This window comes from Ischnura elegans, chromosome 2, assembly GCF_921293095.1.
Source record: "Ischnura elegans chromosome 2, ioIscEleg1.1, whole genome shotgun sequence".
Taxonomy (NCBI): domain Eukaryota; kingdom Metazoa; phylum Arthropoda; class Insecta; order Odonata; family Coenagrionidae; genus Ischnura; species Ischnura elegans.
Window position 1 is genome coordinate 13,606,005 of NC_060247.1, and position 24,651 is coordinate 13,630,655.

A 24,651-nucleotide genomic window follows, 5' to 3' on the forward strand; every position below is an offset into this window, starting at 1 on the left:
CTGTGCCAGCACAGTTTGCAGCCAATTGCTGTCCTCCAAACGAGCCCCTCACCCTTGCCTAGTAATACAACGTTGTCACATGCATATGAAGCACCGAAACAAGCCCTTTCTTCGAATCACCAAATCAGGGGATTCTCCCTCTGGGTCCATCACGCTCGTCGTCCCTTCTGCCTCCTTTCTTAAGTGAAGCCTTTTGTTTACAATGTACGTGGGTGTTTCCCTTCCTTACCTGGCAACCTTGCCCCCCTACCCCTTCTGGCCATCATCGGACAACTCTCGACACCCGGACTGTAGCACATAGAGGCATACACTGACATCATACACAAATATAATTAAAATGGTGCAATGGAGTGAAAATAGTATGCACAGATCGAATTTAAAATGGATCAATTTTACTATTCATTAAGCCAAATACAAATCCTTTCACACAAGTCTTCCAGTTGATTCACTGTACCAATAAGCCACCAAGAAACAAACAAAAATTCATTTTTATAAGAGAGTTGGTAGCAAGTGATAAATCTTAAAAATGGAAAAAAAGGATAAAAGTTTTTAAATTCCTAGTCACCTGATTGGAAAGGGATTTTTAAAATTGCTTTTTCAAACTTGATCATTTCATCTGCTCACTACAGAGTACAATACTCTTTAAAATAATGCATATGAATTTTCTCCTCTATAAAATTTGATTCTTTATCTAAGACTTAGAAACAGCATTAACTAGTTGTAAGATATTAGGATTTCATGATGTGCTATTTCATTTCTCCAGGAGCATATTTACAAATAACAACAAATATATACAATGAAATTCTTCAGAACAAAAACTATTAACATAATTACAACAAATTGATAATTTTCTTTGACCGAACAATATCAACCATCACACTCATATCACTGGTTAACACAGATAAAAGAATTATGTTATAAAAGAAATAGTAATTGATTTCCAGGTGGATAACAGTGAAATTCATCATTTTTTGCTTTTTTATATAGATCTACTAGAAAACATTTCTGTATCAAAACTATAATTACTGCCTCAAATTGATGGATGGCATTAATGAGCATGCCACTCATAAAAAGTATATTCTGCATTATTCCAGCAAATAATGCAACTTCCTCACCTCCACAGTCGCCTTTAAAATTCAACAATTTATCAATTCCTTGTCCCCATTTCGGTGGATTAAATGTGAAATACACAGTCTCTTGGGAGAGACATGATGCGCACCCTTTATGGCATCAAAGAGGATAAAAAGTAAGCAAATTAAAACTGGGACGGAAAAATGAATACTATAACATGGCGGCAAAGGCCACCCAACAAATTAAAACAGCTGCCTCAGTTCAGTAAGACTACACAGCTAAAAAATCACGTAGGCACAGAAGTCCAGGAAATCACTGCTACCTACCAGATGTTGCCATTAGTCCACTTTCACTCACAGGAACACGAGGAACTGTCGCTAAGCTATTGGAAATGGGTCTCTCGTCCACAGCCATCACGAGTCCATCCTCACAGGAATTAAGCAACAGTTTATTAGCACTACCATTGCCATTTCCACTGGCTCGTGTAGGTTTCAGGCTCCTCAACGATGAAGTCCCAAATGTGAAGTTGACATCACCAGCAACACAGTCCAGTGGATGCATCTGCTGGCTGGTGGGAGACGGCTGCGATGGCAATTTACTCACCTCCTCCTCTTTGGATGAGGTTTCACACTCCAGAGGCTTGGCTGGTTTTGATGGCAATACAAGGGGTGATAGGTCACGAATTGGCACGATATTCAGGGGCAATGTGGTGCCGTTCCTTGCCCTCACACTGCTCAGATCTGATGTGCTCAGAGATGTCTTCAGGATGCCAGGCGTGGACGCAGCAAGAGGAGAAGTGGACACAGGGAGCACGCTTTTGTTCTTGATTTGATTGGCTATTGCTGGAGGCACACCATTACTGGTGTGATTGGGTATACCACTTTTAGAGAAGGTGGCTACGTACCTCCAGATATCTGCTGGCATTTCTGGTATCACAGGGACATTGTTCTGAGCTTGTTTGGCAGACTTAGGAGAGAGTTTCTCATGCATCGATGCCACATATCGTGCCATTGTTCCAAGAGTGTTCTCCAAGTTCCTAACCTGGGATTCAAGGCAGGTGATAGCTGCCTTGTGACTAGAATTCTGCAACTCCAGACACTCAATAGTTGCCTTGGCATCCTGATGGACAAATATAAAACAAGCATTTTTAAGAGAGAGTCTTAAAGAAAATTTTTGTGTTTCAAAATACATGTGTACTTCTCTCTCCTTTCATGACTTGACTCCTTTAATGAATAGTGCAAAATAAATCACTAAGTGATACTCCACACAAACTTATATTTTTCCAACTCAGGGCTTCGACTAGTATACAGTCATTATCAAGGTGACCAAATGGTTCACCGTGAGGCCCTAATATACACAGAGAGGGTGTGAGAAAGCAGAGGAAGGGGAAGGATTCAACAGGCAAGGAGTGCATGACTGGACCGAGATGATAGGGGGGGGATTGTTAAGAAACTGCATCACGGGGGGGGAATAAGGGAGAAAGGTAAGGTGAGGAGGGGAGATTGGGAGGGGAGAATTTCATTAACACATAGATGCATTGTTGGTTTTGGAATACAAAATTATTTCTAAGTTTTCAAGAAACCCCACCTTGAGCCCTCTGCAATGGGAATGTGGGATTTTTGGAGTGAAATTACTGTCATTGTGGTCTTCTCCTAGATGTTTAGCAATTGGGAGTTTACATCACAGTTCATAAAACAGTTCTCATGATCTTTTATCTGGATCAATAATCAAAAAATATATACTAGTCGAAACCCAGGTTTGGAACAATGAAAGTTTTTATGGAACATTACTTAGTGATTTATTTTGCACAATAGATATGTGGTTTCACCAAGTGAGGCCTGAACACTTGATATATATCCTTTACTGAAGTTAACATTTCTGCAACACAAGGCAATATCCAGGAAGAAAACATAGAAAATATGCATGCATAAAGATAAAAATTATAGCTATGAAAAATTATTCTTGCCCCAGGTTGCGCACACAAAAACACCTAATTAGATAGTAAGCAATAAAAAGATGGAGTTTACAAGGGAGAGTTTGCTCTAGTTTTTGCTGCGTGATTCTTGTGCTTCTTCTCTCTCGAGAAATATGGGCTGCGTTCCATCAACAATTAAAGCAAACTCCTCCACATCAGCTCCATCTTTCATTTTTGTTATATAATTAGGTGTTTTTGGATATCAAACCTAGAGCGAGAAGAAGTCTTTATTTATAATGCTTGGGTCATTCACCTTCAAACGTGTGTGTGTGTGTGTATATAAATATAGATAAAATACTGAAGTACGTCAAGACAAATCTTAGTACACACGTACTCCTTCAATTCAAATGTACATTCTCATGGCACAAGGAGAAAATATTACATTCACGCTTTGTTCCGCAGGCTCAGTAGGAATTTGCTTTCTTATGAAAGAATAGCGGCAAAAATGTTGAATGTCCTCCCTTGTGAAGCCAGAACAGTCTCAAAAGAGCAACTCAGGCAGCCCATACCGTATTCACTTTGGGCCGGCTCATGAGGAAAAAAAACTTCCTAGCGCTTTTTGGCTGCGGTCTAATACAGGAACTTGTGATTTGTTGCAAAATCGATAAATTTACGTTACCATGATTAATAAGGCTAAATAATGTTAGAAATGTAATTCCTGCGAAAGTTTCCCAAACTCTGAAGAAATAAACGAAAAGAATTTGGGAGAAAATGGCATGCGGCTTACATGAAAATTTTGAGGATTGTTGTAAGCTGGACACCCCCTTTTTCTCACCGGCATTTCTCGAGAAAAGGTATGCGGCTTCTATGAGTAAATACGGTACTAAGCCTCGGTTGAAGGTCTTGTATGAAGTGGATGAATTCTGGGAGCTATAAGATCATGAAATCTGTTTTCCTGCCATATACCTCTCAGTACTCCAGGATGTCTTTCAATCATTTATTGCATATTTTTGTAAATGTTTTTTCTGTATTTCTATGTAAATTTGTATTGCACTTTGATGACATCTGTGATGCTTTTTAACAGTGAATCGATGAATAAAGTTTTTATTATTAATGTAGTGAGACGCAGGTGTTTTCCATGTGATATCAGCATGAACATACAACACAGATTTTAGCATTCATAACAACCCTCTCATGTACAAATTTTTGATCTATGTATTATCTTCTTGTTGAACCAAATCATAATAACTATTAAAAATTTTGGGTATGTATGCAAATAATATATGTAGTTTTGTTACATCCATCTAGAGACTTTGAATTTCTTCTCACGATGATTGAATTCATAAAAACATTAATAATTGCTGAGGCCTCCTTGGGTCAAACAGATATTTTTCTCTTTGGCAATTAATAGACTATTGATGGAAAACATTCCAATCCATCACCAATGTTTCCTTTTCTAAAATAATAACAATTTTATAAGACATACTTAAGCTTTGATAAAACAACTTACTTTAAGTTGGTCTGCAAGCTCTTGATTTTGCTGCCTCAGATTACGGCTGGTATCTGGCTCTGCTATGGAAGATGCCATCTCTTCTTGCAGAACGTGATACTCAACTTCATACTCATGCAGAAGTCGAGATACATCAGTGGTGAACACCTGTAGGATAGAAATATATTTTATTCCACGCAACAACATTAATCAATTCACATAGTAAAATTTTACCACACTATGCTCAGAAATGGAAGTGACATTCGGGTAGTTCTAAGAAAATTTTCATGTCAGCATAAGTCAGACTGACTAGCAAAATTTGGAATAGCTGGAGTAATTATTGTTGCCTGTGCTTCATTCTGAATACAATCTACATATATTGGCTACTATGCAATGAATTCTGGCTTTTTTTCTCATATCGATTCTACTGAAATTCCAATTATTCCAGGAAAACATGAGAGATCGAGGGTGCTATGATTTTGCCGCATGACACATCTACATGTACATTCTTAAGTTGAACTCCTTCAGCAAACCTTTTATCTTCTGCCTCCTTTCATACCTACCAAATCTATTTTTTCCTCTCCCCGAATTCCCTGCATCCCGTTTTTAGCGTCTTAAATAAGATGTTGCCTTCCCTAAAAATGTATACTTTTTTTTTTCTAAACAAATTAATTTCACTTGGGAGGTGAGCTTTCTTCTTTTCCTCAAATGCACCGCGTGGATCAGAGCAACTGTGTATTGTTGCATGGTTGTGGTTGAAAGCTCCTTCGTCAACTTCCCTTCACTGATGGCATCATGCAATGTGTACCAACCCATCCTCCCCTCCATCAACTAACACATTTAAAAAAAACTAATGACCTTGATTCAAAAACATTTTCTCATAATGCATTGTCATATTATCAAGAGGCCCTTACCTATCCTGCCAGAAGGTCAGTCAGCTTTCTAATTTGGGAAAAGTTTTATTAAGATTTTTGCCTACTTATTTGTATAATTGTTTATTATGAAGTATAAATTTTAGAATGGGGTAGTTTCCTTCATCAAAGAAAACGAAAGGCATTGATTGCAATGCGATACCCAACATTAGTGTGTTCATAATATACAAAGTATTTGGTTTTAGAATTCCCAGTTTAGACGAATGGCAATGGTCAATTTTAACCACCTTTGAAAAAGGCCAGATTGGCGCCCATGCAATGCCATTCCACGTGACGTCACAAGGACCTAGGTTCTATACGAGTAGATAGGAGATTTACATCGTCTGAGATTACCAATACATGCATGAGGCAAAGAGCTCAGGGAAACGTCTCTTAATAATTAAAACTGCCTATGGTCGGAAACTTAGGGTATTAATACTCCTTATTTAAGCCAAGCACTACCTGCTAGCAGGGTACTCTGCTACCTGCTAGCAGCCTGCATCACAGCGGCGCATATATCCTCGCCCCATGGTCACCTCACACGGCGACAGCGGGAACCAGAATGACGTCACACGGGCTTTTCCCAGCATTCATACTTAGCCGTCGCATTTTCGCGCGCTTGAAAATTTTCATTTTCATTTAATTCCGAAAAATAGATATCATCATTTAAAAATCTAAAAGCATGAAATGCGTGCTCCAGGAGTAATAATCTTTCTAATTAGGCAGTAAAAAATAATATTAAACCACCCTATTACAATTAATAATCTCACTTTTACCCCTGAAAAATAAAAATAAAACAAAAAAAATCCTCAATCAATACTACACCTATGGGAAACATTAAAATAAAAACCATAGGGCAAATAGTTAGTATCGGTTGTACTCCATTGTATGTACAATACACACCATACGTAGTAACCCGTCATCAACATCTCACTACATAATTTAGACTGCAGGAGTGATGCTGCACCTTAATAATTTCTGTCTTTAAACTATGCATTTATGAGTAATTAATAAGTTTTATTAAATGAGAATTCTTGAAAGTTATTCATAAAGAAAAATAATGGTTAACAAATGAATTATTTTTGCACTTACTTGCTTCATTACACGATCTAACATAGCCTTGTCCATATTTGGCACAGTAGTTTTCAGACACTCCATTGTCTCCTCAAAGTTAGTACAAGCAAGAAGCTCAACTCTTCTTTCACCAAGCAAGGCCATGGCAAAGCTAAAAATAACATCTGGTCCTTCAAGAAATAGCAAATCTAGAGAAAAGAAATGAGATAACGATGAGAAAAATATTTCACCCACTTCCCTTTAGTGACTGATTTACCAGGATGAGCATACATATAATGTACACAGTACTGAAAAATGCTCTGATGATAATGATAGACTCACCAAAAACACGGGTGACAAATCCGAGGGGGAACTGTGAGGCAAATATTGTGAGGATCCATGGAGCAGCATAGAGAGTAGGAGCCACTTCGTTTTGGTCAAAATGCTCATAGAGATCAGGGTACGTGTCGTGAAGTAAACGAGACAGTTGATACAACTGTACTTGTAGAGCAGCCATATCGGGCAAATACTGACGTCTTAGTCCCCTCCTAAACAGAAGATGCCGGAGCAGAATGAAGGCACTTTCCTCAGACATCTGAAAAAACAAACATGCCAAATGACTAAAAGAGAAAGAGTAGAACCACATGGGGTTCATGAGATAGTCTACAGATGACTAGTGCAGAGATTTATTTGGACTAGCCAGCAGAGCACAAAAAAAATACATAGAAAGTAATAAGTAGACTAAAACAGGTAACCTTGATATTTATATAAATAAAATTGGGTAGTTACAGAAAACAAGTAATCCAGTGAGATGAAAAGAAAACCACTCACATGAAGAAGCAGTACACCAGCAACAAAGCTGAGGCCTTGACAATAGCCCACTTCAGGGTCGAGGAGTGAATAGGCTTTTAAGAGATTAAACAGCTCGAGTTGACCAGGCCCCAAGGGAGAGGAAAAGTAAGGATGGCTCGGGAATGTGCGGCCTGTATTGAGAGAAATATTTCAATATGTTACAATAAAAAAAATTAATTTGCCAGACCTAAAAATTTAGATTATGGTTAATAACTTAAATTTAATCCCAAAATCATATTTTTAAATCCGCACTTATTATATGCCTGGCCTAAAAAAAGGACCAACAAAACGTAAACATACCAAGATCTACAAGGATCCCATGCTGGTGTGATGTGAGTTGCTTTAAAAGCCCACGATATGATACATTGTAGTTGGGAAACTTTTTGATGTCCACTGGTGCAGTGCGCAAGCAATGCTGCTCTGCCAAGAACTGCCACACCTCTCCCCTCTTGGATCGAGGCACACCTACACGAATAAACACGCAAGTTTACCATTTGATTACATTACAAGCAAACCATGAATTAATGAATGGTGAAAGAGGAGGAGCACCAAAGAAGATTTCATTTAAAATGAATTCCATTAATTATTTTACCAATTTCACATTTTAGTACAACTGCTTCACTGATGCCAAACATAAAAATTGTACATATGTACTTCAATGACAAATCACAAAGCTGGAATAAGCTTGAATTTACTTCCAGATTTTAAAATACATGATGGCATAATCAAAGTATTTAATCAGAGTGCCTTAAGTTGGAATATTTCAAAAGCTATGAGGTGTTATATTCGTTCATCAAATGGACACAGTAATCACTTCCTAAAATTTTTTAGCTCGAATGGAATGAAAATTCCTGACTTTTCTTTTTAATTACTGAGATGGATTATATAACTCAATTTTACAACCCAAAGGACTTGCAAAGAGAGCTTTTATTTGACTGGCAATCCCAAAAGACACTTGATACATTTAATTCTGGATATTAAATCGCAATGCTTTCTGCCCCACCCTTTTTTTAAATCATGAGCAATGCTCTCGTCACACTATTTGTCACATTAAATACACACGATGAACCTGGATAGGGACTACATATCTCAATTTGAACTCACCCTGTTTGAGTGCTTGAAGTAGCATATGAGAATCACACTTGGTGGAGATTCGACTTTCCTTACTCACAAGCAAATCCCACACTTCATTGACTTGCTTTGAGCATGGGCTAATCTCTTCATAGTCCAGCTTTATCCTCTTCACAGTAGCTTCTTCCTGACGAGCTATTAATAAAAGTAAATGTATATTGCACAAATATTTAATTCAGAAACTATAATGGAATATTTCACATGCATGCATTACATCAGTGACATATATACAAATTTTGAGTAAAAAAAAAATTATCATTGATATAAGATTCAATAGGCAGAAACAGAGATAAAATGACATTTTCCCCCATTAAGCTAGATAAGTAAGATAGAATGTGCAGAGTGGCACGGATTACAGTGCACAAAACTAACAACACCACAGGTTGAAATGGTACTCTGGCTGCCTCCGCTAATCATATTTTGAGTGGATAAAACTACAGGTAAATTTTACTGTGCACAGAATCCATTTGGGAGCTTATGATCCGTGAGCAAAACAATTTTTAGCGTGGGTGAGTCCATTTTTGGGAAAAGTTCAGCGTTGTCGTTAGGAGAATGTGTTCAATGGGACCTCACTCCATTTGCTGTCAACCTCACTGCGTCAGGGGTGAACATAGACCCATGCTAAATTCTTATCACTTATGTTAGTGACCCTATAGTGGGGGTATCTCTTCTTAGCGGCAGAGCCCACCCTCACGACCAACCACCCCTGTCCTTTCTTGTCTTCAGAACTCACTTGCCTTACCTTCTAAGTTTCTTTCCTCAAGTTTACCCTCTCATCTACTTGTGGCTACATAAACTCCAAAATGGACTCTACGTGACTTAATCCACCATGGCTCATAACCCCATTCCCTATGGCTCATGACAACTATAGCCCTAGTTTTAGTGAGACAGGAATCATTGATAACATTTCATACACAAAAAATAATAAAATGCTGCAAAACCCAAGAAGAGATCTGACAAGATATCCCTTAGATATGTTCTTTTCTGTCTCATCCTGAGTTTAAAACGTTTTGATCGGTTATGACCAAAAAATCATAGGTATTCATTTTGATTTTAGATCCACATGGATATGGACTCTTGACTGCATCACAACATAACTGAAAGGAACTAAATTTTACCAAAACATCCAGCAAAAATTAGGAGATATCTTATGAGTCCATTGACCTCATAACCAAACTCTTGTATCCACAAAGGTTAGAAATACGGATTGAAGCATGAGGTAGGGTACCAAACAGTGGAATGTGAGTATTTGGATTGTTTCTTCATGAGACTTGATAGCAACACTTCAAAAATATCAAACCATATTAGGTACCTGTCAATCTTGCATTTTCCTTATCCATTCGTATCAAAAGAATCTGCTGCATTATTGCTTTCCTCCAGAGGGCCCTCAGCTCTGAGCTCTCCTTCTTTGACTGTGGGGTGCTTCCCCTCCTCGTTGGGCTCATACTCAGCCCATGACCACTTCCTGAAATTATTAAACAAAATAACTCTGACTTGATAAAGAGAAAGCCAGTTTCATCAGGCAAGTCAGTAATTCAAAACAAAAAAAATAAGATGGTTGCAATAGCAGTGGAATTGGAATGCATATATTTTTTAAAGTTGGAAAGCCATCTTTAAATGATTAATTTCAAATTATTCTACATATTTATGGACCAACGCCAAACTCTATTTTCATGCATGCTCAAGAGGAAAGAAATAATTTTTTACTTTTCTTAATCCTACAACCTTAACAACATCTAAAATGTGTCTTAATTAAAAACTATTGGCTCAATTGTTTTTGAAAGTATGGTAAATCCTCTAACACTAATCCTAATATCAGGAGGTGAAATTTCGCTAATGGACCATAAAAAATTACAGAAATCCATAAAGTTCAATTAAGTCATGTATGTATTCACTAGCTTTTTAACCAGCACGTTGGTTAGAAAAGTGAATGGCCATAGGACCTGCTTTAGGGGATGGGAGGAGCAATTTGCTGCCATAACAAATAGATTTGAAAAATATATTTTGGTCCAAATCTGCTCGAAGGTCCATGCTGCTATTCTGATTCGAATGAAAATGGTGCTATTTTCTAAAACAAAAAGGGGAAAAGTCATAATCTTCAAGACTAGTGAAACCCAGTAGGAATTTGGAATTCTGATTAGAGTAATCATGCCGGAAATTCTATTAGAATTCCATCATGATTCTTACGATTTTTCAGTAATGTCGTTGCTATTAGCTATTCTTAATGGCCATAGGGAAATTAATAGTGGCTAAACAAATCTCTGAACTGGACTTTCTGTATTGCATGTGATTTGTTCATTCATTGAAATTTGAAATAGGCAAACCTTTCCAGTAAAGGAAATTAAGGAATAAAACTTCGTAATGGTTCACTATTATTTAATTATGGGCACGACCAGTGTTTCGTAACTTGGTTACATCGTAAGGTAAACCTGACGATGTAACCAAGTTACGAAACCCTGGTCGTGCCCATAATTAAATAATAGTGAACCTTACACAGTTTTATTCCTTTATTTCCAGTATGGAAAGATTTCACAGAGTAAAGCCTGAAGTTATCAGTTATACTTTCCAGTAAACTTTCACCCGTGGTAAAGAAAGGAAGAAACTTCATTTGAACTGAGAGATCACTTACCGTTCAGAGTCATTGACTTTCCTGGAGTGACTACTCTGTTGAAAATGGCTTGCCTCCATGAACCTTGCTGCTTATTCCTTGCATTGGGGGACTTCTCTTGGTTTGGAGAAGTGCTAATTATGTTCTTTGGTTGATTACCAACTTTGAAGAATCTGTATCACAAAGAGTATTGGATCAGAGAAACAAACAAAACATGAAATAATACTCTTATCCCATCATTTAATGCAAAAAACTTCATGGAAGCCGAGGCATTCAATAGGTATAACTCACATGTTCATCATGGGACTCTTCTGCATTGCTTGACCTTGCTGCTGCTGAGGACTCAGGGGAATGGCGATTGGCGATGTGTTGTGATTGTGCCTTGACAACACTTCGCGCTTCATGGTCTCCCCACCAGATGAGCCCACGGTGGACGAGCGAGGTCTGAATGGATCTGGAGAGCCAGGACATGGTGAGCTGGGAGCAGCCTCTTTCTTATCAGGCACTGGTGCCGGAGTGTTGGCTGGTCCTGAGGGTGCTATCTCACGTGTTGGAGTATTTGATGGCGATTCTTTTTGACTGTCAAAAGACTCTTGATTGCTGCCTGATGACCCAGATGGAGTTGTAACTGGAGCAATATTTTCCTGCAGAGTAAAATGTCAAATTAGCCTTTTTATAACACTAGGAGCCAAGAAAATTACAGATGCAGTATGTATCCTACATATACTATCAATTCTGCCATGTTAAATCTAGTCAAGCACAGGTTACAGACATCAAAATTCCTCCTTAAAGATTAAAATATTGCTTGAGGAAAAGTAAAATGTAATAAATTTGACCAAATAAAATAAAATAAAAATGACATTCAACATCTTGCATAATGTTGGGTCCTCATGTAATAAAATAATAATACATACGAGCAAGATGCTGGCAATAGAGTCAGTGAAACTGTTGTCTTAGATACAGCAACCAGCAGTGACCGAAAATGAAGAATTTCATTATAAACCGCAGAAATCTAAATTTTCACAAGAGACAATTACTTAGCCAAACTTTGAAAAAATAATAATCTTGGAGGTAATTACCTACATAAACTCGAACATAGAGTTTTTGATTTCCTGATACATACTTCAAGTATGCTTCCTTTCTGAACAGAGACCACACACCAGCAACAAAGACTATTTTCGTTTTGGCAACAATATCTTTCCCTTTTTTTAAAGTATACCTCTCTTTAGAACTCATGTCAGCCAACATTTTACATTATTATCAATCATAGAATCATCTCACTTCTGTGGTGTTCATGCCACTCTCCAGTGGTCAGCGTTGCCAAAGTTATAAATAAGTCTGACGCCAACGCACATGCATTTATTTCTTTGGTCTGATATTGTGGGTTGGGGAAAGAGGAGGAGGGGAAAAGTGCGGGAAAGTCAGGTTGGAGGGGGGACGTCTGCTTGCTCTCCCCATCCATGAGCTTGGGAGGGAGGCCTTGGATAGTGACAGACATAACTTATTAGTATTTAGATCTGAGGGTTAGCTGTCTACCTTGCATAACGAAGCATTTATAGGCAAGCTTAACTCCTTGGTTGGCTGGACAAATTCATCTTTGGATCCTCTCCTTTTCAAAAGATGGTCAAAGGAGCTTGTCAGGGACCTCTTAGCCTTCATGAAGATTGTGCTGCCTCCCAAATAGTGGTTTAGGAATTCATGTCTAAAAAATAGAAGGTATAATCAAATGAAAAGGTAAAAGTGTTTCATGTTCTCACCTGTAAAGTCCACCAAAATAATATTCAATTCTTAATCAAGTGGAACACTGAAAATATGACTATGAATTGAACAATTTGGCACAAAATTTCACAGCCAAGTAACTGACGCCAAATTTTGCATATTTGATAGACACTATCACACTTATTATATTTAAGATCCAAGTTTCAAAAATAGCCAATTCATACCTCCAACAGGTAATATAAAAAGTAAAACTGCTCATGAATTAAACTAAAACTACTTCTACACAGTTTCATTCCATAAATCCAATTCATGGAGAAATTTGACAGACTAAACCATGAAGTTGCATTGTCCCTTAGGTATTTCTAACCTGTTTTCTGCAGTGTCATGGACATGCCGTGGCTGCTTGGATTCACAATGTGCCCGAAGGAGCATCATGAGGAATTCATTCTGTTCCTTCAACCCACTGCCACCCTCTTTGTTGGGGGAATTTCCACTGCCGCTCACTGTTTCCGCTCCTCGAAATTTTATCAAAACACTTTCCTGCTCATCTTCTGGGAGCATCTCCAGCCGTCGAAATATAGTCGCCTGAGTCCTCCTATCATTCAAACCTATATAAGTTAGTGAAAAAAATGGAAAATTATATAAGAAATTTGGTGCATATAAAAGACAAATTTTCATCAAGAAGATTAATTAATAGTAGGGATGGTCGGATCGGATACCTCGGATCCAAATATCCGCGGATATTGCACTTCATCGGATATATCGGATCCAAAGTTCTGGAAGACATTGGATCTGGATCCGAAATTTTAAACAATAGCTTCAGAGAATGCAACGCCCCATCAGGGTGGAAAGAGTTCCGATTCTATCTTCGAATGCGCCGTCGCATGCGATTCTTGTCCTACTCATGAACCGTTTTGTTTGAAAGCTCTCGCAGAGGTTACGTAGGAGAATTTCAGCCGTGGAAAATAAAAAAAGGCAAAATACGACTGGCACATAGTGTGACTCTTCCCAAGAGATTGAACAATCATCGGGGGAATATCAGCGACAGGAATTTGAAAATGCATTTGGATCCGAAAATATCCGATCCGAAAGATCCGAAAATCAAGGATCGGATGCGACTTCGGATCCGAAAAAATCCTGGATCCATCCATCCCTAATAGTATAATGTATTAATTGATAAAATACACAAATTATTGGAATGATTTTCTAAAATTTAAAACAAACGTGAGAGGGTTGCAAAATATTACTAAAAATCAGCAGGAAATTTAAGATGTCCATAAACATATTGATCCTTTGAAAATAGGGCAAAAACAACATAGAAAAGAAATATCTTCACACACCTTCGATTTCTACGCAAAGTTTATGGTACCACACCATGGGGCAATGCTCGCAGGAGACAACAGGGGGTGGCTGCTGGAAGACCTCCCTCTTGGACTGCTTCTCCTTTCGGTGAATATCATTTGTGGCAGAGAAAGCCTGGGTGATAGCTGAGGGAATATGGAAACATTAGAGTCAATTTACGACAAAAACAAATAGTCACACAAAACAATTCGACTGTCGTGTCTTGAAGATCTATAACAATGCTCTGCAGAGCATCTATTAAAAAATGGTAAAATGAAAAAAAAATCTCAACACAAGTGCATACATAATTCCTTTATTTTCATCAGTAACCGATATTGATAAGTACAAATTGACCACAAATAACTGTTAATTGAATATTTATTGATCTTCAGAGATGATTTTCAGTGGGGAAACACCAGGGGAGTTCAAAATAGATTTAGAAGATCAAAGATGTGCAAGAGCATACCCTCTTAGGGGGTTCATGATGGGGAGAGGTACATATATATTTCAGTGGGGTTCAGTCGAAGGGGAATCTTAAAACTGTAACTATCAAGCATCATGGGGAGGGGTTGAGCTCCTAGACGTCCCCACTCGCTACAAATTTCTAGGAATTTTGGATGTCATTTGAAAAAGACTTAGGTCAATAATGTTATGCATAAAAAATCTGCACAAATAAAATTAAATGACTTTCAAAATTGGATTTATCATGTGCAGTGGTGCAGCCTGTGGGGGAGTCCATGGGGTCTGGACCCCCCCAAAACATAAAAATACAATTATTTTCCTTCATAAAAGAAAAAAAAGATATTGAAAAATCATGAATTTACAAAATATTTATTTAACAAATGAAGTTTTTTGATTACGAAAAGTGTTAAAATTAGTTTAAAACATTACTTAATACCCCATTGTTCAAAAATTGTCCCCCCTGGTATTTGGATCCCCCTTGAACGAAATTCCTGGCCACGCCACTGATCATAAGGATAAATAAACATTTCTGAACCCATAAATCTAATTTTTGTAAGACACCCAAAAGAAGTAGGAAGCCATCTGTATATGCCTGTTTGCCTCATTGAATAAGTACACTAATGAATGCATACATGAAATAGATATAACAAAATGCCAAGTCAAAATCCTAGTGTAACAATGAAGTCACAAATGAGGTGACCCAGCAGGTCTATCATGTCGTTAGAGTTATGATTCTTTGTTGTTAGGCATTGTATATGCTCATAATAACTCTTAAGTAATCCCCAAGGATAATAATAAAAGAAAAGCGAAATCATACCTCCTGCCACATCATCAGCTACTGATCCTGACTGGCACCGGAAAACATAACCAACAAAACAATCCACATTTGGCTCCTTACAAATGAATCCAAAGTACTCAGGATTCTTGGAGCCCTAAGGAGAGTAAAAAATAACCATCAAAGAAAACCCTGTCACATATTCGAATTAATAATTAAAATAGATCAGTACGCGTGTGTAAAATAATTTATGCACTTATGTATTTTATTTGACAGGAATGAATCGTACAACAAATCAAACTTAACTCATAATCTCCATTTATGCAAGGTGCAATATTAAAATAATGATAAATGTCAAGGGACCTGATGATGACGTCTAGCGTTGAAACCATGGTCGTAAATTTGTGAATAAATATTCATGTGAAAGCACAAAGTTCTTCTTTTTAATTTTAATAATAAATTGCTTTCACAAAGTTACGCCTCAAACAATCAATTTTTTCAAATGTCAAGGGGCAAAATGGAAACATTAAGAAAAGAATATTTAAAGAGATAGAAAATAAGGATAATAAAAAAAGTGGCATGACTAACCTGGATGCAATTGACAACATCTCTAAGGTATTTGTGCATTAAAATTTGTTTTCTATCTGGACTGATGAGACGTAAATCCGTGCGTCCAACTTGAAACAGCATCGTCCTGTTGTGCTCAGTATGTGTCTGAAGGGGAAAATCAATTCTTGGTTAATACTTTTTCTGAAAATTTTTAATATGTACTAGTATTTTATATACTTGCTCCTAGAAACTATGAATTTGAAAAGAACACATAACAAATTTTATCCCATCACATACATAGTGGTCAAGCTCCAGATGGACCTTGTAGATCTTTGAGAGCAAAACCTATAACTTCAAACAATAATAGCATTTCTGTAGCAGGAAAAAATCATTCATGTGATGTAATAAGATAGAAATCAAAACCTAAGACTGCATTTAGCAGTAACGTTGTGCTTGGAATAGGAGCAACTTTAAGCAACTAAGACTTGATATGCTATTTCATCTACAATCCTTAGGCCTGTTTCACATGGACGCGGACAATCTGTGCTATGCATACGGATAAGGTTCCATTGATGTTAATGAATGGATTGATGGCTTACTAATGAACGCGAATGGCTGATATGGACCAAGCAGATTTGCCATTGGAAATAGAGCGAGCTTTGAGATAACAGTGCGAGTGAGTCTTTTTGCCATGGATATTGAATTACACTGTCTTCAATGGTCTTCTGTTTTGGGAGAGGGCCGGCGAAAATGATTGAAAAACCTATATTAATCAGTAAGTCGCTCAGTAAATGTGGTCATGAAAGCGGCTTTTAATTTTCTCTGTGCCACAATAGGGTGCACCCAAAACCTCCAATGACGGACATTTTTCTTCCGTTTTTCTAACATTGAATACAGCAATTGCTTGAAGTGCACTTGGCAGCATGGCGTTCTCCCACCTTGGCAAGCTGTACACAACGGACATGTGCGGATGCAGACGGTTTTCGTCCGTGCCTTTGTGAACAGCGGTGACCAACCGTATCCATGTGAAATGGGCCTTATATGAGGAGCTATGATCTAGAGTAATAATATTTAAAACTTAATACATATATTGTACTTGGTTCATGAGCAGCCTCACATGTAAGAAAGAAATACAATGGCCACATATATTTAGAAATTAAATATGTAATACTTAATTTATGAGACCTAAGAGCCATCCAAGTTTAACTTACACTGCACAAGAATTTTCCAAATATACCGCATATGGCTACTTCATGGACATAAGTTGAGAGAAAGTACAGTAGACTGCATAAAACATATTTAAATTTATCATTAACCCATGGGCTTGAATATCTCATCCTCAAACTCCATCAAACTCCATCTAAGAATAGAGATGATCGAACATAATCACATTGGTTTTAATACGCACACAGGGGTTCCAACGGCAAGTCATACATGTAGTATGCCTTTTTGTAGATATGTATGGCTGAAATGTTTTTCCTGCCATAAGCATTGTGAAAGAGCAGATTCAGGTTGTAAATACTCAGAAATCAACTAAATTCGAACCAACACATATAATGAATAATGTAAATAATAATAAAAATATAATGGTTGTAATATACACAGTGATTTCACCCCATCACTCCTTTAATCATCCACTCAAGCAGGTAAGTCAATGATTAAAATAATACACCTTGAGGCGGTCGAGTGTCTATAAGATAAGGTGGAGTGAGCATAAGAACTTACAGCGGCATCAGACTGCTTGAATTCCGCAGAGTGGGAGTCAACTCTTTGAGGATTGCTCGAGCTGCCAGTTGATCCTGCCCTCAGTCTCATTGGCTCTAACTGCAGCGACCTTAAACAAATAAAAACTTTCCATTAATAGAATTAGAAGATTAAAAAGAATAATTCCCAACTATGACATTTTTATTCAATATTCTTCTATTGTGGGCAGTCCAATGCCAACCCATTTTGGACTAAGAAAAAAAAGGGGTGCCCAATTTTGGGAGATTTTTAAAAACTGAATCCCACATTGAAATTGTTTGGGCATCAGGTGATTACTGTAATAGTTAAAGAAATGTATTGGGAGATTTTAAAGAGAAAAGTTCATTTAGTATTACACAGTGATCTATGAACAGTTAATGTTGACAACTAATCGAGAAATAATACATATGAGAGAGTACTACTATTTTATGCTTACTGCTGCTTTGTCAAATATGTATCTCCGCTGATGGTACGAGTCCTTAGACTCTTGTCAGGGCTCTGTCCGTCCTTGATGTCAATAGCACCACCTAATGGATTTATTTTCTTAGCACCCTCCTGAAGTTTACTCTGGAGTTGACTAGTCATATTTGAAGATTCATGCGGCTGCTCCTTTGAGTCTGTTATGTTTTCACTAGAACCCATTTCCAGTGGACTGGTGCATCCAGAATCCTAAAATCAAAAAACTTTATCAGCTTAGAACACTAAAAGGATTAGGGCTCCCACCAAGAAGGGCCATGACCAATGATTTTGAGGGATTGTGTTATTAGGAATCTTCGGATTTCAAATATTTTCTTTGTGTGCACATACATATATGACATGAATTCATGTTTTCATTAATTTTTCCCGAAAGTGACTGATGGGCATTATTAAATAGACGCATGCACTCAATAAGTACGTCTGCTTACCTCTGAATCTCCCCTGAAGGCTCCCAGCAATGTTTTCCCCCCTCCCAGCACCAACACATTGCTTTGGCCGTCATTCACCGGTTGATCGGCGCTTAGCTTGGAGCGTGGCAGCGAGTCCTCTACGCCCGGAGCCATCTTGGAAGCACCTTCGCTCGACGATTCGGACAGGGACTTGGTGACGCCGCCGGGCCTCTGCGCCGCACTCGAGGAAGGACCGCTGACGGCTGCCTCGTGGATCGTCTCCGTGGAGATCCTGGAGCCGCTGGAGAGGGAGCGGAAGCCGGGGCCCGCGATGCTGCCGTTGGACGCGATGTGCGTGAGCAAGGCCTCGGCTTTGAGGGGATTGGCGGGGGCCGCGGTGCCGTTCTTGCGCTCCCGGTCCGACAAGGTTCCGCCCTGGGCCCTGCTCTCTTCATCTGGGGGCGGTGGGGAGGAGTTGGGTGGCGGGGTGTGGAGGTGCGGAGTCTGCTGCTGGAGGATGGCAGTGGAGGATGCGGAGGAGCCGATTCGCGCCCTTCGCTGCGCCTTCTCCTTCTCGTGCACGCGGAATCTCTCGAGGGCCTCGTCGATGAACGTCTCCGGCACCTTCCGGTGCGACACCTTGATCTTCCCGATGTAGAGGACCTATGAGATACGCAAAGACATGGCATGGTATTTAACACTCTGCGACTTCAACAAAAAAATATCTTTGCAATTTCATACTTTGCTTTTCTAGGTTTTTATTAGACGTTCCGATGGGGATCGTGGTAGCCAAACGGGGAGAGAGAGAGAGAGAGCTGATCGAGGGGTCCTCAGTGCTGAAGTTGGGCCGGTACAGCGTACCAGTGGCGCAGCGATGGGGGTTTTGGGGGATTTCTTCATAAACATAGTGAAAAACAGTAACCCTTCCCTCCGTAATCTCACTGCTGATGATCTCCTCTCTCAACTTGACATAGTGCCCTTAGGGCGAAGACGTACTCTTAGTGACCTCAGATTTTTCCACCGAATCATGAATGGCCACTTCAGGTCTAACGACATTCTTTCAATGTTCTCCCTCCGTGTCCCTTCCCGTAAAACACGGAACTCGTCTCTTTTCCATCTACCTCTCCACCGTGTATCAGTGACCCAGAGATCCCTTACCTACCGGCTACCTCTTACCTACAATTCCATCAAAGCTCCCTCTGTAGACATAACATCATCAATTTCATCATTTACGACCGCCATCAGGAAACTTCCTCTTTCTTTCTCCGCCCTTCCCAAATAACATATGAGCGGATGAGGCGCTCATAGATGTGGAGTATTACGTGATATCTGAGTGTATTTAATCATGTTTTTTTTGTCGTTGTTTCTTGTTATACTTTATTATTTAACCATTTGTTAAAAAATCCAATGTAAAAGGTCTCATGTACTGTTTTTGGGTTTGCTGCAAATAAATAAATAACCCCCCCCCCCCCCAGAGCTCAGAGAAATGTTTAAGTTTAACCCATTTTACTTAATTGGATTGATATTACAAATAGGATAGTGTAAAGATTAACAAAATATCCCTCAGAGAGCCGTAAAATTCACCATTTTGAACCATTTATCTTTAAAATTCCGCAATTTATTAATCTCGCACCTACCGATTATCCTAGTGGGTATACCATACCCCACACACACACACCGGTGTGAGTTGCACCTAGACCCCCCAGCTTTAATTCCTAGTTGCGCTCCTGCGGCGTACCCCCTAAAATCCAAACTCGTTATAAGCGTACCGGTTAAAATACCTTCGCGGCTGGATGTATAATACAAGTTCAGCTGTTGGAGCTTTTGGTGAGTACCGCCTTTCCAACTACAGCACTGGGGGTCCTGGTTCAATTCTCGAGTGAAAGGGCGTAAGACACCCCAAAACGAATTCGTAAAAGTGCGAGGTAAAGGAGCTGGCACCCCTAACCTGGATGTGCGAAGTTCACACGTCTGTGGCTACTTCTGGGGTGAGCTCTACCCTCACCTATCCGAACCAACCTTCGGGTTGAATCGCTAAGTCAGTGAGTGACATGTTCTAATCACGTAGGCATAGATCTTAAACTCTTTCAATCCAAACAGACCCTCGATTTACGGTGAGTTCGACTAAAGATAGATCCGGCGTACGATCTGAGCTGATTCATTCGCGCATTCTAAAATTTAAAAATTACATTTCAACAATTTTCTTTTCACTCTCACAATAAGCTATCAATTATGCAATTCTACGCCACATATGAGTCCTCCGGATAAACGGGTAAATCTCTCTCAGCGAGTGCCTTGTGTACTGCAAGAGTGATGAGTTTGCCGCATTTAATGGTTGCAGATGAAATGATTCGATGTAATTTTTTTTTGCTTTGACCATCTGTTATCATATTCACTAAATGGTCCACGATTAAAGGGTGACCACTCCCTAGTAAAACCAGGAAAGTGGTCTGAGTCGGGGAATTTTATTGTGTCTCGAAAGTCAAGAAAAATGAAAACTATACTTTTGCTGTAACATTCAATTGGTGATTTTTTGTCATTCTCTTATACACATACTTATACATACATACAGGTATATCTTACGATATGTGAACATGCAATTCCAAGCATGTCATTCAAACTGAGCTCCATAAGTACATTGCATCATCGGGATTTCCTTGATATGTTTGTCACGTGGTTTCGATTTCTCAGCACTTATTATGTGTTATGAACATAAAGATGAATCCTTGATAACTGCATATTAAGCAACGGAAGGAAAAATTGCGTAATTATAGGGAAAAGTCAGGGTTTTGCAGTTTAATGTCCAGCATTCGTCGAAGCCCCTACCTCATTTCATTTTCCTGAAAAGTGACAGAAATAATCTTTTACCTCTTTTTTCACTTTACTTTTTTTTCACTTTACTTTTTTTTCACTTGAACCAGGGTTCCCACTCTACCTGAATAATGAAATTCACGGCTTTTTCCAGGTTTTCACGGTTATTTTTCAGGTTTTAACGGTTTTTTTCAGGTTTTCAGTCTCAATTTCGCTAAATTCACGGTCCGTTAATAAGCGACCAATAAGGAAATCACTAGCCGTATATCAACAGAAAATTAACGTACGCGACAAACGGCCGTGAATCTTAACGCCGCAATGAAAAGTGATATCTGTTATGACGTGATCTATCGTTTGCAAAATTCAGGCCAGAAAAAAGGACCAGCCCAACCGCGCTCTTGCCTGGACGCCGAATACCCTTCAGACCTTCTTCCGTCCGGACACTCGAGGTCCTTTTTTAATTCATAGCCGTGAGATTGTTTTTTGCGCACGTTGTTATTACTGCACAGTAACCGAATTTCCCCCACCCCAATATTTTTTATTTAACGGAAAATATTTTATTTAAATTGTTTATAGAATATAATAAATTGATTCTTTCTTATTTAACGGAAAATATTTTATGAAAATTGTTTATAGAACATAATAAATCGAAAAACAATTTCATACACCGTATTAGCACGATTCTAAGACGAACACGATTCTAAGACTACCCTCCTTTTTTGGAACTCCACGGGGGGAAAATTTTTCTTTCCTAATAACGATATGATTATAAAATGAATGCGGAAAAACGATCAATGCTTTATTTTTTTGCTAGGTAGACTATGTCCCAGGAAACGCAGGATTTTGGCGAGTAAATAAGATATTCATTAAAGGTTTCAAACAATATTTTAGATAATAACAGGAATAGTAGTACTTTATCAAGACACATAGGTCATATTGTTGATTCGACCCATATCTCTTTCAAAATTCCGAAGGAAAACGCCACCTCAATAAAAAAATGTTTGCTCTCCACTCGGCATATACACTGCTATTATGGATTTCAGTCAGATGTAAAAATTCTTATCCATCAAACACCATTTCCATACACGTATTCACGAGAGCAATGTGCATATTGTGCCTAAAACAACCGCATTCGCCGGCGCAGTGACTGGTTGTGAGATGGATCACGAAGGCCAAAAATAGTCTATTACTAGAATTGTTCCTGTCTAATGAATATATTTTTAATATAATTGAGGCAGTGTGTAAAGCGTGAACAATGTTGCGTTAATCGTCAGCGGCACGCCCACCTGGATCTTCGCCTTCATATCTCTACTTGTTTTCTCCAGGTAGCTCACTCTACCCCCACCCCTACCGTCATGTGCTAGCGGACAACCCAAGGCGCTCTGCAATATTCACGCGCATCTAGCCCGGATTCTTTTCGTCATGTATTCAATTATTTTCAGTCCATCTCTTAAAGTTCTCAATAGTTTCTTTGGAGGCGCCATGGTCCGAATAAAATTAAACTAGTGAAAATGAAACCTGACTTTATTAAACCCACATGGAAAACACTCGGTGGTTCGAAGTCCAGCCACCCTGGAAATTAGGGAACCACTCGTACGAGGTGAAATTCGGAACTGATGCTATCGCGTACGGGGGTACGCAGAGCATACTGCAGAAGACGAAGCGTGACCATATGACTGCACCATGAAATTTTTTACCCTTAAGATACCCATTATTTTCTATTTAGCGTAGCGCCAGATGAGCAGATGAATTCGGATTGTTTGTAGGGAGAAACAAAAATCCTGAGAAGATATCCCTTCGTCAGTAACTCTGACAAGTGAGACTTATAGTATAGATCGTTCATTGACAACTGATAACAACCTGACATCATGTTTTCGGAACAAAATACCGAATTAACTGCCGAGAAGCTCAGCTACGAGGATATCGCGTTTCGCCAAAAATCACCATCGTATTTTTCCATCTTTTTCCTTGCTTAAAATACGTCGTGTTTGGTCTCGTTTTTTTTAACGTGCAAATTACTAACATTTCAATCTAATAAAAGCATAATAGCAATTGCTGAATATCATTATTAGATACCTTTTGGGCTAATAGGTGACTCATGCAGCAGTTGACCTCCAGGAACTGGGAACTTAGAAGGAGTTAGGCTGAAAAAGGTCAGTGGGTGAGAAGAGGGGGGAGCGCGAAACACGTTTCTATTGTTCTTGTGTAACTCGATATTTTTTTCGAAGCTAAGGTCTTCGTAATAAGATCCCTGTGCGAGCTTGGACCTTTTTTTATTTAGAAGAGGAGGAAAGCGTCAGAAGGGGGGAGGCGAATGCTGAATGGAGGGGGATAAAGGTTCTTGGGAAATGCGCTAATATTACTTTCCCACGGCACTGAGCTTCTCCCAATGGTAGTTCCATCTCTTGGGGAAGATTCGAACTACGTGCTTGTCGTTATTAGCCATAAATGACACATTGTATTTATTTCGTCTCATTTTCGTCAAACGATGGAAGCGGGAAAATTCTGCGTCGGAACCGCGATCTTCAAACGATGCGAGAAACGATACTTCGGGGAACGATAGATGCGGGAAAAAATTACATAGTCTATAAGGAACATCATTTGGGACCAGAAACGGCGAACGATCAATGCGGGAACGATAGATCGAGGAATACTCTGAAACCAAAACTGAATCGATCTCTCTAATCAGAGGCAAATCATGTTCCCTTCTTACCGTTGCTCTGGGAAAAATGGAACGACTTTGTAGCAGTTTATATCGCGACGGCATTGAGGCTTTAACGACACAAACAAACAGCATTACCTTAGATAGCATGAAGCGGAGGAACTGGATCACCACCGACAGTAAATAACTCCACACAAACTTTCCGGTTGCGACGTAAAATTGGCAAGTCCGAGGTCGACGCATGCGAAAATCGTGTAATGCTGTGTTGCCATAAGCGGAAACCTCTCGTTTTCAGGGGCTTAAAGGCCGCAACGCTCGAGAATTAGTAATGTCGCGCCGAAAGCTCGCTGTCACCCGGTTCAAACGCAGGGAGCGTAGTGTCCACAGCGCATGGCAGATTATCAAGGCTAGCGGTCTTCCAGTCACAGGATTGAGTGTATTGAATAAACGTTCAAATTTTTCGACACAAAGGCCATCTAGATTTAGTTTCGAAAGTGGCCGCTGCAGCCAGTGGGAAGGCTAATTGGGTGGAAGTGGGACTAAGCAGTAACCGAGGGAGGGGAAACCAAGCCAGTCGAGGAAAGTAAACAAGCTGATGAGAAGTGGTGTCATATTTCAGGAGGGGGAGAGAAAAGGCTTGCGCTGAGGAAAGATGCTTTTTTTTCTTCAGGCAACATTCGTTCACACGCTTTT

The 24,651-nt window shown here is 39.1% G+C and overlaps 1 protein-coding gene across 4 annotated transcripts in view; it reads right to left on the bottom strand.

The window, feature by feature from the left end:
* Positions 1-370: 370 nt before the first annotated feature.
* The window catches only part of LOC124153417 (TBC1 domain family member 1), a 315,494-nt gene continuing 291,213 nt past the window's right edge, over positions 371-24,651 (bottom strand). For all 4 annotated transcript variants that reach the window (XM_046526553.1, XM_046526556.1, XM_046526555.1 and 1 more), the window contains 18 exons: positions 18,525-19,148; positions 18,056-18,288; positions 17,602-17,710; positions 15,916-16,041; positions 15,370-15,484; positions 14,090-14,236; positions 13,117-13,357; positions 12,567-12,732; positions 11,322-11,674; positions 11,052-11,203; positions 9,735-9,887; positions 8,396-8,557; positions 7,592-7,756; positions 7,271-7,422; positions 6,782-7,034; positions 6,479-6,648; positions 4,497-4,643; positions 371-2,190 (listed from right to left, as the gene is read on the bottom strand). In XM_046526553.1, coding sequence (XP_046382509.1) covers positions 1,390-2,190; positions 4,497-4,643; positions 6,479-6,648; positions 6,782-7,034; positions 7,271-7,422; positions 7,592-7,756; positions 8,396-8,557; positions 9,735-9,887; positions 11,052-11,203; positions 11,322-11,674; positions 12,567-12,732; positions 13,117-13,357; positions 14,090-14,236; positions 15,370-15,484; positions 15,916-16,041; positions 17,602-17,710; positions 18,056-18,288; positions 18,525-19,148 — 4,269 coding nt within the window. In that variant the 3' untranslated portion in view covers positions 371-1,389. The remainder of the gene's footprint in view (positions 2,191-4,496; positions 4,644-6,478; positions 6,649-6,781; positions 7,035-7,270; positions 7,423-7,591; positions 7,757-8,395; positions 8,558-9,734; positions 9,888-11,051; positions 11,204-11,321; positions 11,675-12,566; positions 12,733-13,116; positions 13,358-14,089; positions 14,237-15,369; positions 15,485-15,915; positions 16,042-17,601; positions 17,711-18,055; positions 18,289-18,524; positions 19,149-24,651) is intronic.